At 45.2% G+C, this 26203-nt stretch overlaps 1 protein-coding gene across 1 annotated transcript in view; it reads right to left on the bottom strand.

The window, feature by feature from the left end:
* Nucleotides 1-26203, bottom strand: part of Ehd4 (EH domain containing 4) — a 63301-nt gene that overhangs the window by 17134 nt on the left and 19964 nt on the right. Inside the window, exon 3 of the mRNA XM_055592517.1 lies at nt 19878-19975. Coding sequence (XP_055448492.1) covers nt 19878-19975 — 98 coding nt within the window. The remainder of the gene's footprint in view (nt 1-19877; nt 19976-26203) is intronic.

The following is a 26203-nucleotide window of genomic DNA, read 5'->3' as shown; positions in this document are numbered from 1 at the left end:
CAGGGAGAGGGACAGGGAGAGAGACAAGGAGAGGGACAGGGAGAAGGATAGAGGGAGAGGGAGAAAGACATTAAAAAAGAGAAGGGCAGTGAGCAGCTTCCAGTGCTGTGGTGATATCCTGCTACTGGGAACAGAGCTGCTATGAAAGTTCAGTCCACGCGAAGCCATTATATATCTCTGGAAGAATGCCCCTGTCTGTGTTTTGTCTTTTTAAAGTAACAATGAGAATCAAGAAGTGCAGGTAGGTGGGGCTGTAGCTTTGTGTCACTGAACAGGTATAAAGGATTGCTTGTCACACACCAGGCGACACAATCAAGAGCAGAAGTCACTGAACACCTCAGGAGAGAGCACAGGATTATCACTGGTATAATCTGAACTCACTGGTATTTAATACGCTCTGACTTTTGTACAACCACCACCAGGACGCACTTCCTAAACTTTTTTAATCTTCCTATTAGACAAGCCTCTACTGCCTCTGTGGGGAACAGGAAGCCCTGAATGAGTGAAGTCCTGAGAGAACGTGTGCTTTGACATAAGCTGGCCATGTCAAAGACCCCAGAGCCTTAGACCCACAGAGGAATGGCAAGGCCTTCTCCCTGGGCTAAGGTTCAGAGGCAAAGCAAACCTTTCCTTGGATGAGAGAGAAACGCAAGTGCTCACAGTATGTTCAGAATATGTCCACCTCAGCTTCTCTCCCAGGCGATGCTTACAGCCTGAAGACTGCTCTCTACAGAGAATGCTCCTGAGACTCTAATCCCACTCCCTTGCTCCAGCTGTCTGTGTAAGCCATCTCCTTGTTTATCTGTATGGAGTAGCCCCATCTCCTTGTTCAGCTCTACACAGTAATTCCACCTCTTTGTTCCATTGTATATGATAAACACCGAGCTTCCAGGGTGCTGTGCTTTGTCCAGCTAAGAGCCCAGACCACCCAGTCCCAGTTTCCTATGTTTTTTTCTTCATTCACTCACTACCTCATTCAGGTCCATTTCTGGAGCCGTGCTGGATGCGGCATCTTCCATCTCCCCAATATCTGGGAACAGTATTATCCTTTCTAGGTTTATGAATCTGACTACTGTAGGTACTGCATATGAACGAATCATACAGTATTTGTAACTGGCATAGTCAAAGATCATCCAGGCTATAGCAACAATGTGTGTGTGTGTGTGCATGCATGTGTGTCTGTGTGGTAGATGTACATGTGTGTGCCTGTGAGCTTGGATGGAGGCAAGAGGAAGATATAAGGCGTTCTGCCTGCTTGGTCACTTTTTGCTTTATTCCCCTGGGGCAGATCTCTCATGGAACCTTATTTTATTTTAGTTCTTGAGAAACAGTCTCATGCAGTCCTGGCTGGCCTGGAACTCACAGAGATCTGCCTGTCTCTGCCTCTGTTCCAGAGTGGAATTGAATTTTTGTGTGTGTCTGTGTGAGTGAATGCCGCATATATGCAGGTGCCTGTGGAGGCCAGAAAAGGGTGTCAGGACCCTCGGAGCTGGACTTCAGGCTTTTGAGCTGCCCAAGGTAGGTGCTGGAAATGCAGAACTCAAGGACTCCAGGAGAGCGGTATGTGCTCCTAACTGCTGAGCCACCACTCCAGCACCCCCTCTTTGGCTTATCCGTTCTTTAACCACAGGGACCATCTTCTTCACAGCTGCATACACTGTAGTGGACAGTGTGGGTTTAGAATCTAATCCTGCCCTCATCACAGCAGTTGTGTGACTTTGCACAAGTGACAGATCTCTGTTACCTTTTTTTGTAAAATGGAGCCCACAACAGCACCCACATATGTTTTACGGCCTCAGTCCTAACATATGAGGCATTTAGAGCCATCTTAGCACCTACAAAGTGTCCAAAGTGTTATCTATCGGCCGTAGTGAAAAAACAAAAACTTGAAGCCAGTCACTAAAGAGGATATACTGAGCAGTTTTTGTACATAAAATTCTGCAACAAGCAAGGTTAGGTGTCACGCCAGTGCTGCCTACAGCAGGGGTGGGGCTGGGACTGATCCCTGAGTGACTGGAACAAAGAGGGACTTCCTAGGGGCGCTGGAACTCTGTATGTGTGAACAGATTTGCTACAACTCTCCAAACTGCGCACTTGTAAGAGATGTATTTTATATATGTGAGCATGCACACATGTGTGGGGGCTGCAGAGATTGCAGAGCAACACCTTCCTTTGGTGCTCAAGATGTCCCTTTTTTATTCGTTGAGTTGATTTTAGACGTATTTTATGTGTCTGAGTGCTCAGCCTGCATGAACATATACGCACCACGTGCATTCCTGGCGCCCATGCAGTGAGAAGGCCGTGTCGGATCCCCTTGGAACTGGAGTTACAGACAGCTGTGAGCCGCCATGTGGGGGCTGGGAGCTGAGTGTGGGTTCTCTGCAAGAGCCACAGCTGTACACTTTACCACTGAGCCACCTCTTCAGCCCTATTTATCAACATGCCGACTTTTTAAGACCCCCCCCCCCCAGTGGAACTTTTATTGGCATGAAACAAACAAGAGATATAATCAGCTTTGGGAGCTGATTTTAAAGCTTTGGGAGCTGGGAAAAGGGTATGTGCCCTTCAGAAGATTCCAGCTTGGCATTCCTGGCTCCATGTTCCAGGAACAAAGGGAGGGTCAGGAAGGAAGGAGCCCCGTCCATCCAATCAGGAGCTTCCCGTCTGTGGAAACTGTGGTCCTCATTTGGGCCAAAGAAAGAGCTGCCAGGAAATGACAGCTAGGGTCCACAGTTGCTCCCTGGCTCAGGTAAATTACAAGGTGGGGGACTGGAGGAAGCAAATTTGGCAGTCTATTTTTAATAAGGGGGGGCACGCTTAAATTTCTCCCAGAGCCAAATTTCTAATTACACAACTTTTAGACAAGTTTTGTGTCAATAAAAGGATGTAAAACAATGGAGGACAATCAGAAACAAGGCCAGATTCTCCTTGCTTGGGTGGCCTTGGCGTGGCCTTCAGTCCCTGCTCCAATCCTTTCTCTTTGCAAAGGCTGGTCCTACCTCCTAGAGTTGACAGCTCTAGCTCTTGTTGGGGTCCTGACATTACCCCAGAACTTCTGTGTCAGTTTTAGTATGAGCCCAAGCTCTCCTGGGCCATCTGGTCACCCCTGAATCTCTGCAGTTCCTAGTTGGGGAGCATCCACTAGAGATAGGCACTGAATGCTGGCCATGCTCCCTCCCAACTAAACTGCCCTTCTTGTCCCCGGCCCCTAGATCTACAATTTAGGCCCCAAATAGCTCCTAGCCCTTCAAAACTGTGAGTATTCTGAGAATCAGTGCTTACAGAACACTCTCCATACCTCACCACTGTGTCTTTTCTAGTAGTCTGCTACTGAACCGCATCCTCCCCACTCTACAAACACATAAGGCTCTTGGTTGTGTGTCAGAGGCATCTGTCCTTTCTGATCTCTATGCCTTTGCCTGTATTTTCCTTCTGCCTGCACAGACTGGCTCTGTTCTCCATCTGACCCTCTCTCCATGCAGCTGGATGGGATTTCCCTCCTTTGTCCTCCCCATAGGTCTGTTCTCTGCCTCAGGCTACAGAGTGCCTCCTGGCCCAGGCATGTACTAGTCTAGACCATAGGAAGTTGGAGAGCAGGGGAGGTCTTAATCCCATTCGATACCCAAAAGCCCACCGAAGTTGTTTTATACCATCTAAGCCAGGTTCCCTCTGACATGTTTTTACAGTACTCAATGCTTTCCTTTCATAGCACTTAGTCTGCAGTGGTCTATTTATTTGGTGATTAAAAGATATAAATTCAAGGCCGGAGAGATGACTCAGTGGTTAATAGCACTGTTCTCTTCCACTGAATTTGATTCTTAGCACATACAATGGGGGGGGGGGGGAGCTTCCCTCCCCATTCTGTCCAACACCACCTACCCAGATCTACTGCTGAACACAACGGTGTTTAATAAATTTGTCTTATTTCTCAAAAAAAGTAAAAATGGGACTATCGTATGATCTGGTAATCCAGTTTCCAGGCATTTATTAAAACAGAGACAGACAGCTCGCACTCCCGTGTTAAATGTAGCATTGCTTTTGAGCCAAACAAGTGTCCCTGCATGGACGAATGTATAAGGAGAGTGTAGCCTAACGCAGAATATCATTCAGCTTTAAAGAAAAAGGGGATCCTGTAGCACGTGGCAATGTGACAGCATAGATGGATTAGGGCATTATGATCAATGAAAAAAGGCTGTAGACAAATGCAGATGCTCTCTAGGACACCCACGAGACTAACAGAGTCAAACTCACAAACTCAAGGCGGGGAATGGTGGCTGTAAGGCCTGGGGAAGAAGGGCCAAGAGGCAGGATGGATCACCTATGCCCCACAAATGAGCCTTAGAGATTGGCTCAATACCACTGTACCCAGAGTTAATTCCATACTAGATGTAAAATTTTGATAAGAGGGGCCGGCCAAATGGTTCAGTGTGTTAAGTCACTAGTCACTGGGCCTGAAAATTTGGGTTTGATCCCTGGTATCTATTTGGTGGAAAGACAGAACTAATTCTTATATTTTGTCCTCTGACTTCCATGTATGTTCTGTGGTCCATGCACAAGGCTCTACCACTCAGACATACAAATAAGTAAACTTTTGTTTGTTTTCATTAGAGGTGGGTAGGAGAAAGAAAGTAAATGAAAAGGAGGCTAGATTGCCTTTTAAATACTCTTACCACAATAAAACTAAACCAAACCAAATAAATTTGGCTTGGCCAAATGAGTTGACTTGAATAAATACCATTTTCTTGGTGAGTTGAATGATATAGTTGCTTAAATAGTTCTTTAAAAAAAAAAAAAAAAGGGCTGTTTCTGACTACAGGAAGTGTAAACCATCTAAAAATAAGCACCAACTATCTGGGTCCATGCAGGCATCTTAAACGTATTTTTAAAAAGAGGCCCTTCAGTAAACAATAATTGCCACTTCAGTTTGACTTTTGTGGGGAGTCTTTCCATTGTTTCCAGGCCGGCTTTGCTTTACAACTAGCAAAATATTTTTCTGGACATTTCATTGTTGTTGAGAGCAAAATGACAGCTAAAAATATGCAATAGCTGTACATATTTACTGGCTCTCACTCCATTCCTGTCCCAAGAACTTCCTAGAGAATCATCTCAGCAGCCCCCGTGACACTCCTGCAGAGTGCTATCATTTCCCCTGACCTACAGACAGGAAGTGACAGAGGGGTCATCTAATTTCCCCAAAGTACACAGCACTTTCCCAGAGCAAGGGGAGACAAACCCAGGCAGTCTGGCCCCAGTGTCTGTGCCTTTATCCGCATCCACTGTGTGGAATCACAGGGATGCCGGGAGGGTGGAACATGACTGAGGATGCTGTCGCTTTCTTTCTATGGCGTGTTTTCAGTGGGAGAGTCAGTCAGTTTCCGGCACTTTCCAGATGTAGGCTGCACGGGTGTACCTTCCACGGCCCTCAGGGTGAAGGTGCATCTCTGCAACTATGCAGCATCCCCCAACAGCTGTACGTTCCAGAGCGGGGACAAGGGTTGGCAGCAGGATGGACAGGTGGCTTTATTCTATGTTCCTCTCTGCATCTTCATCCTTCATGAAAGGCACCCTCTCTGTGTCTTCATCCTTCCCAGCTGACCCAGCCCTGTCAGCCTGAAGGTGGTGCTAAGGGATAGTGCGTCTAGACTGACACTGAACCCTAATTCCAGGAGGATTAGGGAGGCCACATGCTGTGGTGACTGTCTGCACAGAGGGGCCTTGAGAAGAGTTATTTTTGTGGAGGTTCAAGGTGAGTTTTTCTCAAAGATCTCAGTGGGTAATGACTGCCCGTTAGAGAACACAGCTAGCTAGGATAAGATTCCCAAGTTTAGGAGCAGCCCCTGCCTCAGCACACCTAGCCTGAATTTTGGTCTGCCCAAAATTGAGATACAGATAGGTCCAGAAAAGCCTGGGGCCCGGGCTTCGTGCTGTTCACTCTGTTTCCCTTCCCATCCTTTTCCCTCTGGGATTCAGTCCAAGACCCCATAAATCAGATTGTCTATGCCTGTTTCCTTGTAAACTAAACAAGCCAGGCTCACAGCCTGCCCCTCCGTCCTGTGTCAGGGGAGCAGACACCAGAGAAAGTTGCATCAACCCAGAACACACATGGTGGAAGGAGAAAATGGACTCCCAGAGGCTGTCTTCTTACCTTCACAGGTGTCATGCACAGTGTGCCCACAGAATGCGCACCCAGACTAAATGAAGTTAAAGAGAGCAACATAAAAAAGCCAGTCAGCAGAGAAAGACCAGGAACATTTCCTTACCTGGACTTCATGTAACAGCAAAGCATGTGTGGAAAAGCCCCCAATACACAAATGTGGGAGAAGCAGGTGCTATTTAAACGTCCTCTAAAAGGTCACAGAGGTTAAGCTTAAAATTTTACTGCCTTCGGGAGTACTTTCCATTTCTTGATAAACTGTCTCTATTCTTATTTCGAACCAATCTTTTTTTTTTCCTGGAATATAAGAGCCTGGAATGAAGTGGGGGGAGGCTTTGCTCTCAGATAGCAACAATCCTCAGAATTTTGGGAGTGTATTCAGCCTCAGCTCACAGGGTCACTCCATTGACACAGGACAGAGGAGGGTCCTAGGTGAATCCCAGCCCAGTGAATTTCAGTGCTTCCTATCTTATTTTCCATCTTAGATTGAAAATTAGGTCAAAAAGTGGCTCACTTAAGGAGGGCTGGCACTGGGAAAAGACAGGATGCCGTGTGACACTTGAGGCCCTCTTCTGGAGAAGGAAACTGCTGAGAATCTACTAATGACACATGCAAGTCTTGTCACTTGGCCCAGTTGCCAGGCCTCAGTTTCCACATCTAGATGAGTCTGGTGATCACCAAGGAATCTTTTGAATCTTAAGTTTCTGTTAATATGGTTCTGGGTAGGAGACTATGAAAAGTCATATGCTTGGGAAACCCAGTTTAGCTTTTTAGTGTCCATTTAATACAGACATTCAGTAGTTATAGGATCAGCCTAAGGAGACTAAAGGAGTACTGAATATTTAACTCTAATAAAATTAGCAAGTAACAAGTCTCATTTATTATATTCCTTCCATATGGAACTTGTGTCTTTTAGTATTTGGGCCAATTTCAAGGCCCTTGACTGTCTCCATTGCAGTAAATAGTTTGTCCTGAAAGTTTAATTTCCTTGTGATCCAATTCCGGACAATTCTATACTTAAAGAAATTACCAGAGGAAATTACCACAGGAAAGATCAAAGGATGCTTAAAAATGATTGGCCTCAGCCTTCCAATACTGTATCAAAATTAAGAGCATCAAGGAATCAGTGTAACAAATGAAAAAAAAGCATTTCTCATTTTCAAGCGGGCTTTGTGTACTTAGACAATAAACTCTTACACAATACATCCATAAATCAGAAAGAGTCAACTTGGCAAACATTACTTGATTTTTCTTGAGGCAAAATGCCTCTGGCCCCACCCAAGTGTGATAAGGCCAAACACTGACAAATAATGCTTTGACCTTGACAATAAATCTTGCCATTCCCTGGTTCAGAGGGCAAAAAGACAATGATTCTTCAAGCCACGCTTTTCTAAAGAGAAGTTGTAAACCAAGATGATGGGATCAACAAAGGCCTTGAAATCAACTCCTGACCCCAAGGATCCAAACCCACCCTGTTCTTGCTTTGAAACACCCAGTATTGTCTGAGTGTTCTGTGAGCATGGGACTAGCCAGACACGATGACCCACTCCAGCAACTAAGTTATGGCCTGCCAAAGCATTACTCAGAGATTTTCTGAGCTTATGTCACAAATGAAAAGACAGATCAAATCAGCAGAGACCATGTGAGTTCACAATGAGCTCTTTTTTCGGGGAGGGTTTCTCTGTGCAGCCTTGGCATTCCTGGAGACCAAGCTGGACTCAAACTCACAGAGATCCTCCTGCCTCTGCTTCCCAGAGTGTTGGGATTACAGGCACGTGACACTGTACCTGGCTCACAATGAACTCTTGGAAAAAAAAAAAAAAAGACTCACATATTTTACCAAGAAAAGTCCATGTGATACAGCTATAGTGACCAATCGTACTTCAAAATAGTCAAGTAAAGCCTGGCGTCACAGTGCCAAAGACAGCAGATCTCCAGAAGTTTAAGGCCAGCCTGGTTATACAGTGAGACCCTGTTTCAAATCGGAAATGAAATGAAGAAATGAATAAACAAAAACCAAGAGATGGTTTTGAAAGGCAAAAAGAATCTGGGTGAAATATGTGAAATGGGGGTTTCTCCAGAAAGCTGCCATGGCACATGTGAGATATATCATCAAATACTGAAAAAGAGGACCATGGGAGAAAGAAGCACATTATGAAGTACTGGATTGTCACCAAATAATTCCTTTTTCCTGACCACTCTCTTTGGCAAGCCTCCTCATTTCTAGCCTTGCTTATAGGCCCTGGCTTTCCATAACTCTACTGTCAAGTACAAATATCAGGTGTACCTCTTCCCCTTTTCTTTTGTTCTCTGAAGAACAAATGAAAAAAAGGTTTGGTCTGTCTCCAAGTCCCAGGATATGTTACTTGGCCAAACTGACCCTGAGATCCTGGCCCACCTATCTTGGGTCTAAGCACAGCTCTATGTAATACACAGTGACCATCTGTCCATTATTTACAATGGCTTCAAGCTGAATGGCTTCTATGCATTCCCTCCTTTATCTTCAGGCCACTGTGGTGGCATCTGAGCTCAAGCCAGCCTCCTCCAGATCCTCCGTGAGCTTCCCTGCATCACAGCATCTGTACCACAGGTGCCTAGACAGCTCTGTTATTTTCAGCTCTTCCACATCCGGGAGCAAGGAGGGGCAAGGAGGCTGCAAACTATTGTGCTTATGTCACCCAGTCTGTGGGAGGATCTGGGAAATGGAAAGATGATCCAGGAAGCATTTCTCAGCATGCTGGCTCTCTACTACCCTGCATTTGTAATCATCAAAACAAAACAAAACAAAACAAAACAAAACAAAACAAAACAAAACAAAACAAAACAAAACACCCTACCTTCCAAAGAGAGCTGAAATGCTTAGAGGGCACTTCACATGGAATGAAGGGACAGGAAGAGGACAGCAGCTTCAGACCAGGACTCCTTTCACCTAGTCACCTGGTGACCTCTGCAGGGCAGGAGGACCTTTGCTTTCACTAGAGGTTCTCCCCTGGGAGATACTGGTTAGCCCCAGAGCCCCGCCCAGTCCTGGCTCAACCAGCCTTTTCCTAGAGGGAGGAGAGGCTCCAGGTTCCAGCTCTAGGACTAGGAGAGCCATCAAATTTGCCAGCATCCTATCTTTTCAACTGTTTGGAGTAAAAGAGTGTATAGGGGTCTGACTTAGAAGTAGTGGCCTAATGCTGCTGCCTAATTTTCAAAGTGGGGCTGTCTTACAACAAAATCCTTGAGTTGAATGCCAGGAGGTGTGGCAACTGTGCCCCAGCCTGGAACTCATAACTTCAGTCTGCCAAGTATCACTGACAGCAAAATTAATTGGGGATCAGGGAGAACAGGGCTGGATACAAGAAGACAGAAACACCCCTGGTATCAAGCAAAGAGAAACACAACAACAGAATCTGACCAGTAGTCTGTAGACAAGAATGTCCGGATGTTCATAATGATAATTCTGGGTAATCAAGAGGAGATTAAAAAGATAACCCTTCAATGGCTTCCTGTTATTTCCAGAGCAAAATCTGTGTGCTTCTTCTCTGAGCCTGTGGCACACACCTGGAGGCCCTCCTGGATTCCTGGCTACTCACCACCACACCCTGGACTCAGCTCTCATTGCCCCTCACCACTGGCTTTTGCCAATGCAGCATCTTCTAGTGAAGAACCTCTCTCAACTCTGCCTGGAAAATTCTCCAGTCTTTTTTGGTGGTTCCAGAGATCAAATCAAGGGCGTATTAGCCAAGGACTCTAGCACTGAGTGTTATATATCCCTAGCCTTCCTGCCATTCTATACGTCCAGCCTATATGTTTCCTCAGAGACAACCCTTGCCTAGACAGCTATAGTTGGAACAGCACTGGCCGTGAGATACCAAGACTTTGTTTTTTAAACCTCTATGTCAAGTTGCATTTTTCTGTATTTTGGCTCATCCTCTCTACCTCCATGGTATCTGGAGGTATCCAAATCTGGAGGTTTACAGAGTCAGCCAAGGAACTTTCTTGCTTCAGTGAAGTCTATAGCAACAGGCATGCATAGAACTGAAGAGCTGAAGAACATAGTGCTGAAGAGCTTGAGCAGGAACAGTGTGAAGTATGGCAACCAATGTTTGAAAACCTCCTTTCCTTCCTTTCTACGTCCTTGATATGAGACCTGCAGGGTGGTAGTCTTTCCTAAAACTGCCATCAAAACCCCTGCAACACTAGGAGATGTAGTATCTGAAGAGTGCCTTAGTTTTTGCTGCTCTGATAAAAAACCCCATGACCAGAAGTAACTTGGAAAGGAAAGAAAGCATTTATTTCAGCTTACAGTTCCACATCACAGTCCATTATTCAAGGAAGTCAGGGAAGGAACTCAAACTGGGCAAGAACCTAGAGGCAGAGGCTATGGAGGAGTGCTGCTTAATGGCTTGTTCTGCCTGCTCTTTAGGTCCAGGACCACTTGGCAACGGGTAGCACCATCTACAGAGAGCTGGGCTCTTCCACCCACAGGCCAATCTCATAAAGGCATTTTCTCAAATGAGATTCTCTCTTCCCAGGTGACCCTAGCTTTGACAAGTTGATGTAAAAACCAGCCAACACAAAGAGTAAAGTATGATTACGTTGCTCTCCAAGGCTGCCTTCTCAAGGCGGAGACCGGCTGACTTCACTGTCAAGGTTTGTGTACAAGTCTTGCTGTTAACAACACATGCTCTAGAACCAGTGGGCAAGGGACCCGCTCATCTTCTCATAGGCTGCCTTGTTTAAGCCACCATAAGGCTTCACGGTTTAAATGCAACTCATTTTTTTCTTTGGTAGCTCTGGGAGTTGACTAGTAGTTCTTAGTTCGGGTCCCTCATGAGGTCAAAGGGCAGCTGATAATGGAGTAACCTGGCCGCTTGACTGAGCTGGTTGAGATATGCATGGTGCTTTCAATCCCATGAGTCAGGCCAGCTGAGTGGCTGGCTAGCTGAGCCTCTCCAAGGATGGGTGTGGGCCTCCTCAACTATAGATGCCTCAGGCACAGCAGCTGGCTTCTTCCCAAGAAAACATTCCAAGAGATCTAGATGAAACCTGCATGGCTTCCCATGGCTTAGAAACATCATGAAATAGCCCTTCTACTCAATTCTACTGATCAAAAAGACTGGAGGGTCAGAACAACAGAGACTCTACAAGGAGTATTGGAGGCATGGTTCAGGGTGCAGTGTTAAGAGGAGGCATCTATGGAGAACAGCTTGTTGCACAGTTATGTTTAAATTGCTTAGCTTCTCTGTGCTTCACTTACGTCTTCTCTTCTGTAAAACGGGACAACTGTTCCTACCCCACAGAGTTTCTACCATGAGCAAATGAATTAATAACATATGGAGAGAACTCAGTATCGCACTCTGCAAGTATTAGCTCAGATTCACAAGGGTTAAGAAGCACTTTCCCCAGTTAATTTGTTTCTCAATATCTATGAAAAAGTTTGTGAAATGTGTTATGATTATCAGTTGCTCTCAATGAAAACTAAATGTCTGCCTCACCATCAAAATGCAATTTTTGTTTTTCAAGTGAAAGTCCAGGCTTTAAGTTTAGAAAAAAGCAGTCATTACTCATGATCAATTATGCGTTTGAAATGTTAATTTCTGCCAGGGCCTGGCAGATGCCATTCTGAGTCACAGTGGTGATATGTTCACGTTCAGATCAGAAGCAGCAACACTAGTGTTGTGGAATTTCCCATGGCATCGGTGGAAAGGAGACATGAATATGTTTGTCAGCAAACTTCTCCAAAACAAAAAGAAATCAGGATTTCCTGTTGGAGGCCTGAGTGGCAAGTGATGTCCAGCATCTCACAGCCCCAGATGACCGGACTTAGCATCAGAAAACAGGATCTGACAACAAATCATCAGGGGTCAGCCCCAGCTACGGAGACTGACACTTTTCTGTTGATGCCAAATCCAAACAAAGTTTAGAGGTCACTAAACTCAATTCTAAATGTAAAAAATGGCTTTGGGATCTGAGCCCGGAGACACACATTCCACGGGATTCTGTACCACACTATCCGCCCCCCTCCCTCCTCATAACTCCGTATTCCAAATAACCTTAAAGACAAAAACCAAGTCTCCTGCCATGTGTGTGCCCGTTGGCTATGTGCCTATGTTCTAGCACATACACCAGCCCCCCCCCCCACCTCCCAAAAGTCCTCAGTTCTCACATTTGTGTTTCCACTCTCATTCTGTAGTCTAGAAGAGATAACAGTAAGGGCAGCCACGGTTATCTTCTCTTGCCTACACTCCAGACAGGCTGTGGTAAGAGCTTCCTATCAGCATCTCTCTCTATCTTCACTCTGGTCTGTCTATAATAACTAGGCTACGAGCTTGCCTATTTATCCTGTGGCTGAGCAAAGATAGTCCTGTGTAAGGACAGACTAACAGATCAACTGACTACAACTAGAGTCCCAAAATGAACTCTCACATCTATAGCTTATTAATAAAAGATCTTACTATGTAGTACAATAGCTTGGAACTTTCTACATAGCTCAGACTGGCTCTGAACTTTTGATCCTTCTGCTCCCTGAGTGCTAGGATTACAGGCATACATCACTGTACTTGGTAAACTAAGTTTTGGAACAAGTTACCAAGACAATCTAATGGGAGGAAATAATTATCTTTTCAACAAATGGTGCAGGGACATCTGGATTTCTACACAGAAAAGAAAGAAGCTGTACCCCTGACCCATACCATATAAAACAATTGGCTTAAAGTAAAGGCGACTTCATGTAACAGCTAAAACTATGAAACTACTAAAAGATGTATGAGCAAAATACATGTGGTCCAGGCTGTAGCCAAGGATGACCTTAAGCTCCAGATTTTCTTGCCTTCATCTCCAAACCCTCTAACCTTAACCCTGACCCTAACTCACAGGACGCTCATAACAGCCAACACATTATAAAATACAAACATCTACCAGCTGATGAATGAGTAAAATGTGGCATAACCATATGATAGAATATTATACCAACATAAAAAGAGCCAATATTGGTATATACTACAGTGCATATAAGCCTTGCAAATGTGACTGATGTTAAACACTTCTTGAGTAGTCCTACTAATATGAAATATAAAGGGTAGGCAAATCCAAAGAGGCAAAGAGATAAGTGACCGCCCAGCAAGGGCTGAAGAGGAGAATCAGTGTGACTATTAAGCTTTTCCTGGGGTGATAAATGTTCTAAACTTGATTGTGATGATGGCTGAAATAATTCTTCATGTAAGAAAACCAAGAAATTACTTATTTTTAAGGCAAGGAAGAAAACGCAATGCCCCTAAAGGGAAGAGGAACCCTTCTCTTGGCAGCTTTGCTCCCTGCTAGGTGCTCCCTGCAGAGTGCTCCTCTTGATTACCGCTCCTGTAATTACAGGTACCGAGGTGGCTCAGCCCTATGCGTACTTGTTTCTCTGGAGTGTGCGCATCCTGCTCAGGGTCTTTCTGAGCCAGCTGTGCTTGAGACAGTATCTTCCTGTATTCCTGGCTATAGGAAACTCACAGAGAAGAACCCATCTCTGCCTCCTAAGAGCTGGGGTTAAAGGTATACACACCATGCCTGGGGCTTCTTAATTTTTTAAGGACAGTCTCAAAATGTAGCCCATACTGGCATGTGTGCTGGGAATTATGGGCCTCTGTCGTCACTCTGCTCTGTTTTCTGTTTTTCCTGCCCTCTCTCTGGCCCTTCCCTTCCTCCCTTTCCTTCCTTCATGGCTTTTTTTTTTTAATTATTTATCTGGTGTGTTTGTGTGTGTGTGTGTGTGTGTATGTGTGTGTGTGTGTGTGTGTGTGTGTGTGTGTGTGTATGAGTCTATGTATGTGTACCATGTATGTGCAGTGGCAGGGAGGTCAAAAGAGGGCATCAGATCCTTTGGAACTAGAGTTACAGGTGGTTATGAAGCACAGTGTGGGTGCTGGGAATCAAACCCAGGCCTTGTGCAAAAGTAAATGCACTCAACTTGAGCCATCTCTCTAGCCTCATCTTCCTGGAGTTTTGAGGCAGAGTCTCCCATAGCCGAGATTGGTCTCAAAGTCAAGATATAGCTCAGGCTGAGCTTGAGCTCCTGATCATCCTGCCTCTGCCTCCTAAGCATTGGTTTAATAGGCAAGTGTCCCTATGCTCAGCTTCTACTGTCTACTTTCAACATACCAACTTTTTTTTTTTTTTACAATATTCTTGTGCAATTAGTATTAATTCTATTTTACAAAGCAATCAGCAATGTTCCAAAGGCCATATAACTAGTAAATAGCTGATCTGAATTTGAATTCAGGACTTTTCATTCCCTCTGTCTTCATCCTTCTTTATTACATGGTGCTGGCTAGTTTTTTGCCAACTCGATACAAGCGAGGTCATCTGGGAAAAAGAAACCTCCACTGAGAAAATACCCCCATCAGCTTGGCCTGTAAGCGATCCTGTAGGGATTTCTTTTTTAATTAACGTGGTAGGGCCTGGTGCACTAAGGGCGGTGCCACTCCTATCAGCTGGTCCTGAGCTGGTTTAAAGAGAGGGTAAACAAGCCAGCGAGTAGGACTTCTCCTCTGCATCAGCTTCTGCCTGGAGTTCCTACCTCGGCTTCCCTCAGTTATAAATTGTTACTGAGATGTGTAACCCAAATAAATCCTTTCCTCCCTAAGTCGATTTTGGTCAAGGTCTTTACCACAGCACCAGAGACAAACTAAGACATCCAGGGACTTCAATCACTTGATTGGCCCAAAGAAAATAATTTGATCCTAAGCTTATACTGATTGTTACAGAAACAACCTCAGAACAAAATGAATATGCAGCATTTTAAATCAATGAATGAATATATGACATTTGAACGTTTTCAAATAACTTATTTTTATTTATGTGCATGAATACGTGTGCAGGTGTCTGCAGAGGGCACAAGAGGGTGTCAGATACCCCTGAGCTGGAATTACAGGCAGTTGTGAGACCTGAGTGCTGGGAACCAAATATAGGTCCTGTGCAAAAGCTCTGGACTATCCTCTAAGCACTTCATGGGATAGATCCGAATAATGTGGGCAGCCAAAATGTGTAGTCTTGACTTGCCCCAACTCTGCAAGCCCAGCTCCTTTTCACTACTTAAGTCTTGGCTAAAGGGCTGTCCTCACAGATGCCTGCACAATTCTCAGAGCAGCCAGCCCATCTCACTGGCTCCTCATTGAGCATAATGTCGTATCACGCTCTCAGTACTCAATGCTTATTCATAGCAGTGAACCAAGTAATTTACCTGTTTCTTTTTTTTTTTAATATTAATTACAGTTTATTTACTTTGTTTCCCAGCTGTAGCCAATTTACCTGTTTCTTTTTGTCTGTCTCACTGTAACATATATTCTACCAAGGCATGCTTGTGTCCATTTTGTTTGCTCACGTAAGTATCTGTTGAATAAAACCCTGTATTGAGCCTACACTTGTAACTCGTAACTGGGGCTTATATCCACAGCCTGAGACTACGCCACCCACACCTGCTCTGTCTTGGGGTCTGCTGGGCCAAGGCCACAATGCTTCTACTGCAGTGAAGACCAAGTAAGAAGCTGTGGGTATAACACCTTGCTCCAGGCCTTTCCATCTTCTAGGACAGACTCCTCCTCCTTTGCTTATGTGTGTATTTTCCCTTAAATTCTTCTCCTTCCTAAAACCCAAGAGGGGAAGTCACTCTTATCTGGATATCTCTAAATGTTCTTTCTCTTTTCCTGGGCAGCCATCAAAATCCGGTCTTTTGTCTTTAAAGTTCAAAAAACTTGTCAAGTGGGTATGTTTGCACTTCCCTGATTATGGTCTGTTTTTGTCTTTTCTATTTTTTTTTTCTGTGCCCTTATTAATCACGGCTTGGACTTCCATGCCCCGTTTCCCAGCTCCGGCAATTCTTTTGTGATTAAGTTTGAGGATCTCAGGTCTCTTGAAACTGCCTGTTCACAGGGTTTGCCAATATTCAGATGCCATGCGCAGAGGTATCTGAGTTAACATGAGGTTGCTAATGAAGGGTTCTGAGGTTTGCCGCTGTCATCGAAAGCCAGTTAAATCGTCCCTGTCTCATATGCCACCACTGTATTGCTTTTAGTGGCAGGGCATTTTTCTGCCCTTTCACTATCTTGCCAGTTCTGGTAGTCACTGGCTTTAATGAACAGACTGGGCTTTCTTTAGAGAAAGAAATTCAGTTTTCACTTGATGAGGTGTGAGTCCTGGGAGAGCAAGTAGAATTCCTAGAAGAGTCAAGCCAAGAGGCTGTTTTCCCTTCAGACTTCTTTGCATTTTGCTGTTGTTTTGTTTTAGTCTATTTTGAGACAGGGTCTTATTCTGTAGTGCAGGCTAACCTGCCTCAAACTCCTGTTTCCTGAGTACTTGGATTATAGGTGTGAGCCACCCTGTCTAGTCAAAGGTTTAAACTTTACTTTGTTGTTTGAGACAAGGTCTCACTGTGTAGCCCAGGCTGGTTCCAAACTCACTATGTATCATAGGTTACCTCTGAACCTAGGTCACCTTTGCTAAGTCCTCCTGTCTCAGGCTATCAAGTGCTAGGATTATTGACATGAATCACTATGTCTGGATTTTTTTTTTTTTTTAATTTTTGGAAGGAAAAAAACTGTTTTATTTTTGTGGCCATAATCAGGTCTTTAGAGTCTAGGCAAACCTGTCTCAGGTGTCCACAGGAATAGTTAGATGCAGCTAAAACAACACCTCAATGCCATTGTGCTACAGACATGGGAGAGGCACTTGACTGCCACATTACAATTTTCCTCCATGTTTTGCTCAGACACTATGGCTGTAGCCAGACTTGAAGAGGTTTGTCCCTAGTGGCTGGTTTTCATGCTGAGTCCAGAAATAAACCCTACCTGATGTTTAGGTTTTGCATGGAATAAACAGTAGTCTAGGAAGCAAACAGTCCTGGGGCCAGAATGATAACATACTAGAAATAAAAACAAGGTTCTGTCTTTTCATGGTTATGGTCAGGTTAAAATTAGACAGCAAATCTTAAATGACTAGCGATGTTTGTAGTGACATACAGCGAGGGTTTAGCACACCATGGCTGTTACATTATTACATACATACTTCAAGCGGGCCCCTTCGTACATAAGGGAGTCAGTCACAAGGCTTGTTGAGGGTTAAACCTCTCAATTCCAAGAGGGAAAGCGGAGAGCGAGGATGATACACCAGCACTGCCTTTCCTCGCTTAGAGGCCTTTGCAAGGGAGTCAGACACCTACCAACAAAGTCAACACAGAATGTTTTTAATGCCTGTGGGGTGAGTTGGTAAGCACTGCACTGGCCAATGCTGACCTTAATTGCTAGCAAAGGCAGGGCTGTGGTCTTAGCTGGGCGGAAGGACATCAGTCTGAGCACACGTGAGATGTGTACAATTGTTGAAGTTGAAGCAGATTTAAGGCCCTATATATTCTTTGTAGTTAATATAGTGAATGTGTCAGGTGAGTGACTCCAGCCACTAACTGTGGCCCCAACTCCCAGGGTCAAAGGCTTGGGACCCTTGCCTGTAGTCCATGGCACTGCTGTTTGGAGCCCACGGTCCTTCCCCACCAGCTGCTGTGTCCCTCAGAATGGCAGGGACCAGATGGCGGGATTGAGCCATATGTGCTATTTCTGTGCATAGGATGTGAGTGTAAACTACAGTAAGTCAGACCAGACCAGGATGTGAGTCAGATCATATCAAGTGTCAAAAGAAACTGATCTTCAAAGCATGCTAGAAGCATCAGGCCAGGCTTCACCACCACCATGAAGCAGCTGTGGCTTGGAAGATATGAATATGAGTATGAAATGTGAACATTGTTCAAAGGGCTTGCCAATGGAGAAAAAAGAAACAGGTGGAAGGAATACTCTAGACACCCTAAAATTTTATCAGGGTTGTATATTCCTCTAGAATACTTAAATACTTAAGACATGGAGAAGCAGTAAACTGGGACAACTCAGAAAAATTATGGAATTTGCTTTCTCCCCGGCAAACAAGACATTACACCAGCCTTTCTGACTAATGGTCCCAACTGGCATGCGTGTGTGTGCAATTCCATAGGGGCATGTGTTGCCCATGCATGTGGCTGTCAGAAGATAACTTTGGCTTTCATTTCTCGGGTGCTATCTACCTCATTTTTTGAGCCAGGGTCTCACTGGCCTCAGATACATAAGACCCTATCTCAAACGAAACAAAACAAAATCATCTATGGGCACTGAGCTACACAGATGCATAAATATTATCCAACAAAAGCCTGTAATGCTCTCTTGTAAGAATGAAAAAGTGTTCACACTCTGACAGCCACATTATTAGTTAAGTAAAATACATATGTTCCTTTCATTAAGCCCATGGAGACAATTATGGCAAAATGTCAGCTGTAGAAAATGTTTCTGGTCCATTCATTACGGTGAGAAATTATGTATTTAGGTATGTAGGAGACCTGTTGACTGTGTGAGTTTCTCCACACTCTATGATTTTTATAATAGAAAACAACAAGGATCTTAATGAGAGAAGACCAATGTAAGACTGTTTTTTGTCTTTTCCTTTTTCTCTAAGATTCTGTGAAGACTCAAGGTAGCTAGTGGCTCTGTTAGTATTCCTGCCAGAACAGTAAAGAACCACAGGACGAGCCTTGGGAAGGCCTGAGCTCAGGCAGACCCCACTCTCTGTGTGTCCATCGAAGGCCAGAGGAAGAAGGGTCACTGGCTGAAGAAGCTCTTTCAGCGCCAGCAAGCAGCTTGCATGGACTGAGCAACTATGCTTTTGCTTCCTGGACGGTGAGGAGTTCACTGTTGGTCACGCTCATGGCTGGCTGCTGCCTCTCAGGTTTGGCATGCATGGTTTCACTGGCATGCTGCGCAAAGGGCTGTGAGGCGATTAGCAGGAAGTGGCAGCAGCAGAGCACCTCAGAAACATGCTTCCCTTCCAAGGGCGGTCAGTGCAGGGGTGGGCTCGTTTGACCAGCCTCACAGCTATAACCTCAGGATCTAACCTGAACTCTCCTGACCAGGCATTTCTCCTCTACATTGCTGTCCTTGGATCTTCCCCGTGACCCTTCTTCTCTGGAAGTGGGGCCAGAAGACAGTATACCTGTTGAATCCACAGTGCCCAGGTCTGAAGACAAGCATGGCCTTGTCTGCCAAAGGCTATGGATCTCATGCCACTGTCTGAGCACTTTCTGATCTTCCTACATATAGACCCTTTCCACGTCAGAGTTTCCTGTGAGTAATCTTTACTCATCCTTCAGATCCTGGTTCAAATGTCACAGCCTCAGGGGTGGCTCTTTCCACACTCCTGCGCCAGACCAGTCTCCCTCATCCACGGGTGCTGGGCTGCAGTTCTCGGCGTTTCACCCAATCCCCATTTAGTTCTGTGACAACATGAAGAATGCCTGCTTCGTTTTTAGTTCCTCAAGGACAGAAACCACGCCTGCTTCTGCTGTGTTTTCCCAAGCACAGGATAGTCTGCCTAGTAAAAGTTTCCACTGGGCAAGATGCTTCGTGGGCTTCTGGGTAAAATCATGTGTCTAGGTGAACAGTTACCAAGGGTATTCCCCTCTCGAATGCTGGAGGTTCATCTGAGCTGGATACTAGCTAAAATGGCAGAACCTATGAGACCTCCTTACTTACTTCTTGGGTCTTCTTTGGCTGCCTAGGATACTGCAGGAGGCCCTGGGCTGTGGCTGTCCTGGAGGATGGGAAGAATGGGACAAGAGCAAAAACGCTCTCCTTGTAGCTGAGGGGCCTCAGATAGCTCTGAAGAGGGTGGGAGGGGCACTGACCTCGGCTGATGCGCTGCTTCTCTCCAGACAAGATGCCGGGGCTGTCGATGATGCTGATACTCTTCAGAACCTGATTGGGCAGCTGCGAGCACATGAACCTGGAAGAGACAGAACAAAGTTGGGGCCAGGACCTGGACCTTGCAGAAGTCTCTAACTGTGGACTCCTTGGGCTCTCCATTCACTGATGTCTGTAAAGAGGATATGGAGGAGATAGACACAGTCTAAAGATGCCTATGAAGTGGACTGTAAAACAGGGACTTGGAGGAAATTGATGACAACTTCTCTACAGACAGATGTGGGAAATAGGCTGCAACCCATTTCTACCTGACCATTGATCCCTTATTGTTAACTGTGGTTTTAGTTAATATTTATCAAGCACTTGGGCGTTTTACAGATATCACCTACTCTGATCCCTAACATCCTTCAGTGAGTCTCTGAGAGGTTGGGCCTTAAACTAAGCCTGACACCTACCCCCTTGAGCCTCCTGTCCCTACCTCCTTACCCTATCATCCTAAGTTTTTGCTGCCTCTTTCAGAGTGCACTTCTCCTAAGCCAGAGTATCTGAGTCTGTCCTATACTATCTATTGCTGTGCAGACAGCTAGAGGTCCTGGGGCTGGTGTCCCTTTCTATGACCCAGTGTCCCAGCATCTGATTCAAGATCCTGTGCTTCAAGCTCAGCAAAGGGTAGGTACTTCTGGATAATATAACCTCTCAGATGCTTAGGAGTCCCAGAGGTGCTCTGAGAACAGGTGAGGGGACAGAGTCAGCAGAGAGCCTGACTGACCTCTGTCTTCAAGCCTTTTTCCTGGGCTCTGCTGCCTGCTACCATCTCCTCCTTCTGACCGGGGTCCCTGTTGCTCTGCTTCCAATAATCTGCTCAAACAACTGGGAAGGCATGGGATGGAAGGAAATTTTTGACTTGTGCTCTAGCAGATTTGGGCTCAGAATCTGTTCAGGCTTTGTCAGTAATTCCCTGAGATCTTAGACAAGGCCTTTCCTTGTGGGCCTCAGTTTCCTTATATGTACAGTGAGGCAACTAAACTAGAATCTGCCGTGTCCTTGGGAGCTTTCCCATTTCGAACCAATGAGTAATAGCAGGAAGTACTTTGTTACTTCCACCCCAGGCAAAGAGCCTGGTTTGAATCTTTGTTAAGTCTGTGTATGTTTTAAGGGGGAAACAGAGTGCCTCTCCTCTTCCTGTTTTAAAAGTGCCTAACTTCTGTATCTGTGTGGACAGAGGCTTGAAAACACTTGGGAACAGCTCAGTTCTTCCAGTCAGTGGAAATGGTGGGGATTACTCAGAAAGTAAGTATGCTGGGAATGCACAGCTGTGGCCAGACCAGCCCCCTGTGCAGGGGAGGGCATCCAGGTGCCATCGCTGGCACTGATGAGGACTGTCCTTTAAGGGACTCAGGACCAGATACTCACACATTCTTTTCTGTACTTCCAAATCAGCCCAAGATAAGGAGGCAAGGCAACTCTTTGAAGCGCAGAGCAGTTAGGGCATCATGGGGCCCTGCAATAACACGTGGCTAGCAGGAGACTACAGGCTAGTATACTGTAGTCAACCGAGTAAACTCAGTGCATGAAGTTGAAAACCTCCACAATGTTAAAAAATAAAGCCAAGTATATGTCAGAGAAACCTTTCATTCATCTTTTTCTCTGGCCCCTCTTGTACCCTAGGCCCCACTGCCCAATATGAGCAGAGCACACAGGGGACACTAATCACTGTTAAGCAACCAGGGAAAACTCAACTATTACCAGTCTGCTCTCTAGAACTGGGGGAGAAGCATAGTTCTGAGCACAACTCGGTGGATACCATTTCTTCTCAGTCAGTCCCAAGACAGCTGGCAAGGCTGAACATGCTGTACCTCTGTAAAACCTTTTTACACAAACTGTTCCCCGATGGACGCTGTTTCTGCAAAACTATAAGCTCACACTCAGTACCAATTTTTCCAAAATCTCCAGTCAATAGATTTCAGTGTGAGTCTAACAGAGGGACTTAAAAATCCCTGCACTGCTTACGCCTGGAATGTACGGCAAGAACATGCAACAGCTCTCAGGTCAGGTGTGTGAGCCAGAGGAAGAGGCTGTACGGTGGAGCTATCTCCAAACAGCAGCAAGGATGAAAAAGGAGGTTGGCAGGGCTCCGGGGGCACCAGAGAAGGGGCTGCTGAGGCTGTGTGTGCAGGGCTGGGCTCCAGTCCATCACAGAAGCTGTCTGGGGCGGGGCAGGGGCAGGAGGGCAGAGAGCACAACAGGCACTGGGTACTTATGGAGCGTCGGCAGGTACTGCAAGGTGAAGTCTACACATAGAGGCGTGTTCCTAAAACCGCATTCTACTGTGATCAGGAGCCCCTAACCATTGTCATAATGGCAATTACCACTTACCTTTCCACTCTGGGAAAGGAAGGTGAAAGGCAAGATTTGTCGTGCCCCTCACAGCAGGACAAGCCGGGAGTGCGCAGCCGCAGGCTTCTGCTGGAACATTTCAGAGCAGAGAGTTTTCTGTCCCAAGATGGATTTCCTGCTCTTTCCTGGTGTGACTAAATCAGTGCCGACACCTGGCCTCCTCTATCTCACACAAAATGCAGATGTGCTGCAGAGATCAGGGCCTCTCTTAGCTCCTATAGGACCCTCCCACTGACCTGATGAATTTTGTTTCCCAAGGTAAAAGGAAACAATGAAGATCCTTCCCTGGACCCCAACTCCACATTCCCTCCATGTCTAGGCAAAGTCAAGGGTAGCAAAAGGGCAAAGGATGAAGTAATGGCAGGGATCATAAGGTCACAAGCAGGTCACTAGCTCTGCCTCACAGAAACAAGGTGGTAAGAGCATCAGTTACTTAAAATTGCCTACAAAAGTTAAAATTCTAAGTTAACGATTAAAGTTGAAAAAATAAAATTGGAAAAACAAACAAATTTGGGTTGGCAAGATGGCTCAGCAGGTAAAGGTGCTTACAGCCATTTCTGATGATAACCTGAGTTCAAATCCTCTAGCCCTACATGGAAGGAAAAAAAAAAAAGAGATAACTGATTCCCACACGTTGTTCTATGACCTCCACACATTCACAGTAGCAAGTATGACCCCCTTCTATCAAATAAATTGTTTTTGTTGCTGTTGTTTTGTTTTTTAAGAATCAAAAAACTAAATTTGTAGGCTGAGAATTGTGAGTCACATCTGTGATCCAAGCGCCTGGGAGATCTGGGAGGTAGACTGGGGACATTCGGGAGACAGGGTTATCTTCAGCCACATACTGAGTTTGAGGCTGGGCTACATGTGACTTTTTTTTTTTTTTTTTTAGCACAAAACAAAAACTAGACTTTTAAAATAACTGGCCAGCACCTTAATTCTGATTTTGGTTTTTCAATGGAACAGCAAGGTTTGTAGTAATTATGATAATAACAATAGCAGTATTGACTAATCTCTGACCCCATGTCAGGCTTGCTCTACTTTATATGTTCATGAATTAAATCCTTACTGCAATCTGAGAGGCCTTACAAACGGGCAGACTGGGGAGGGCTACATGGCATGCTCTCACTTGCCATAGCCCACTGGTGACAAGTGACAGAGCTGAGATGTAAGCTGGCAGTCGGAGTTGGGTCTTAACTATATGGCTGCTACTATCATTGTACACATTGGAATCACTGCTAAGTGTCTTTACCACAATCAGGGCAACATCCTGCAACAAAGGACTGATATGCCATTGCCCTTCAGCTTTCATGGACAGCCTGTATTCTACCTAATGGTGTGGAGAGTTAGGTGGTTGTGAACAAGAGACAGGAGATGCTGCTGTGAGCAGTATCACTTGCATAGGTCTCTAAGCCTCTCTAAGCAACTCTGCCAGGCTTGTCACTCAGCTCAAGTCATAACAGGAAGGGAGCATGAAGCAATTTCAAAGGACTTCCTTTGATCTTACTTGCTTTAGCAAGAGTGTAAACCCAAAGATCCTATAAGTAGAAAATCTACAAAAAGACAACTAAATGATTACAAAGCCCTGCTATAAACGGCTAACTTTAGTGTCAGTGAGAAGTAATGTTCACCTCTAGACTACATAAATGCCTGTCTCCTGACCGCCATGGAGGAAAGCCAGGAGCAGTATGCTACCCTAGAAGTATCTGCCCAAACCCAGGGGAAAAGGTGCATTTTCTAAAACACCAGAACCAAAATCACACAAGCGGCTGTCAATCAGGAGCAATGGTTTGCAATGTGGAGAGATGGCTTGGTGGCTGCTCTACTAAAGGGCTCAGGTTTGAATCCCAGAACCCAGATGGTGACTATAACTCCAGTTCCAGGGGATCCAAAGACTTTTGGACTCTGCTGGCACCAGGCACCCATGTGGTACAAAAACACACATATAGGCAAATATCCATATATTTAAAATAAAAATAGAACAAACAACAATGACAAGCCGGGCAGTGGTGGTGCACGCCTTTAATCCCAGCACTCAGAAGGCAGAGGCAGAACCAGCCTGGTCTACAGAGCGAGTTCCCAGACAGCCAGGGCTACACAGAGAAACCTTGTCTTGAAGTCTTGAAACGTGCCCCTACTCCAACCTGCACCACACAAAACAAAACCAAAACCAAAAAGTCGTTTTTTAGAAAAGCGAGCTGAGGGAAACGCATAGCACCTAATTTATACTGCCAGAGGAAAGTGTCAGGCCACAATCTTTGCTACTTCTGGAACTAACTGGAGACATCAGTGTCTTTCAGGACTCATATGTGGGGTGCTATGGGCAGTGTCTGTTCCTTTTCTGCGAGATGAACTGCCCCCTGATATATGCTGGGATATCAGCTCCTTGGCACAGCTCCAAAATGGGGTGCAGTGAGGTTTCTCTCAGATGAAGCATCTTGGCAGAGGGAATGTGAGACGCTGATTTTTAAAACCTTTTAAAACTCTTTTTTTTTTTTTTTTTTTTTTTTGTTCTAGACTTAACTCTTCCTTGTATTGTTCACGTATGCTGTTTCCTAATTCATCCTGCCTTTTCAGGATTCATCTCCATTTCTCTGAAATGTACCACTGATTCATTAGCCTCTCAACAATCAGTCTAGGGGACTCAGGTCCCCAAGGTTTGCTTAATGGGGAAGGTGGCGTCACCCTACAGGCACCGCCTGTCTTTACTCACCCTAGGAGGTACTTAACTCTTTTAAAAATGCCCTTGGTAGCGATGGCTAAAGCTACGAGAGATCCCTGTCATCAAGACCTGGGGAGAAAGTTCTACCCAGAACACAAATGGTTTTCCTTCCTATTACATTTTGACCTAGTTTCCAGAAAAAGTGCGTCATGCTAAGAGTTCCGCCTTTGACGCTAACCCTGCTGTATCCCAGAGGGTGGCTACAATCACACACGTAAGTTTGAATGCCCCACCCTAACTGACGCTCTCCCTTATGCAGACACCATGTAACTGGGCTATCAGCACGGTGGCTTCCCATTGGCACATCCTGTACTTGTGAGCCTCACACGCGCACAGCTACCAGAACGGCTTGAGAGACAGACATTGCTGACAGACTGTGCTGGGGCACGGGGTGGCAAAGGGTAGGAAAAGGGAAACCTGAATTTTGCCTCTTTCTGATGGCCATTTCTTCAGCAAATCACCTCTTTACCTCTAGTTTTCTTACTTGTGAACTGGCCATTATATTCTCTACTAACCCCACAAGCACAGTGCTGATAAAATCATGTGAACTATGCTCTGGGAGAGAGTATCTTCTCCACTGTCTTCACTGCAGTGTCATCCTAGAGTTAAATGGGGGCAGCAGGCAGAGTTTAAACACTGCACCACCGGACAGTTCAGCATTGTGGTCTCCAGGATTGAGGCCAGATGGCCCGGGTTCCAATCTTCATACTGCCCCAAGGCACTATCTTACCCTTGCTGTTCATCACTTCCTCATCACTGCTTGGGAGTAATAGTAGCAGCCACGTCACACATATTCATAAGGACTTTAAGTCGATATATCTCAGCTTTCCATGTTGTATATACAAGTAAAGTTTGGAACAGTGCTGGACATATGCTATAGTTGTTTGGTTTTTGTTTTTCTATTTTCCCAGACTGAATTAATGCATGACTATACAATGCATGAATTATTTTCAGCACATTTAAATTCTAAGTGAACCCTGACATTCAAAATCTTCCCTCTGTATTTTCCTTCCATGTTCATCTGCTCTAAGTTTGAGATTTAAAACACACTGATATTTTACAAAAGTAAATTATTTGACAGAGTAAAACAAACCAATAACCATTTTTCCCACATATTCCTTTAAAAGTGTGGACTTTGCTAAATGAGAACTTGAAAAAAAAGTCAGCTTATTTCTCCTTAAAGTTTGTCAG

This window comes from Psammomys obesus, unplaced genomic scaffold, assembly GCF_907164565.1.
Source record: "Psammomys obesus unplaced genomic scaffold, mPsaObe1.curated_primary_1811, whole genome shotgun sequence".
NCBI lineage: Eukaryota > Metazoa > Chordata > Mammalia > Rodentia > Muridae > Psammomys > Psammomys obesus.
This window is presented reverse-complemented; position numbering and strand designations above follow the sequence as displayed.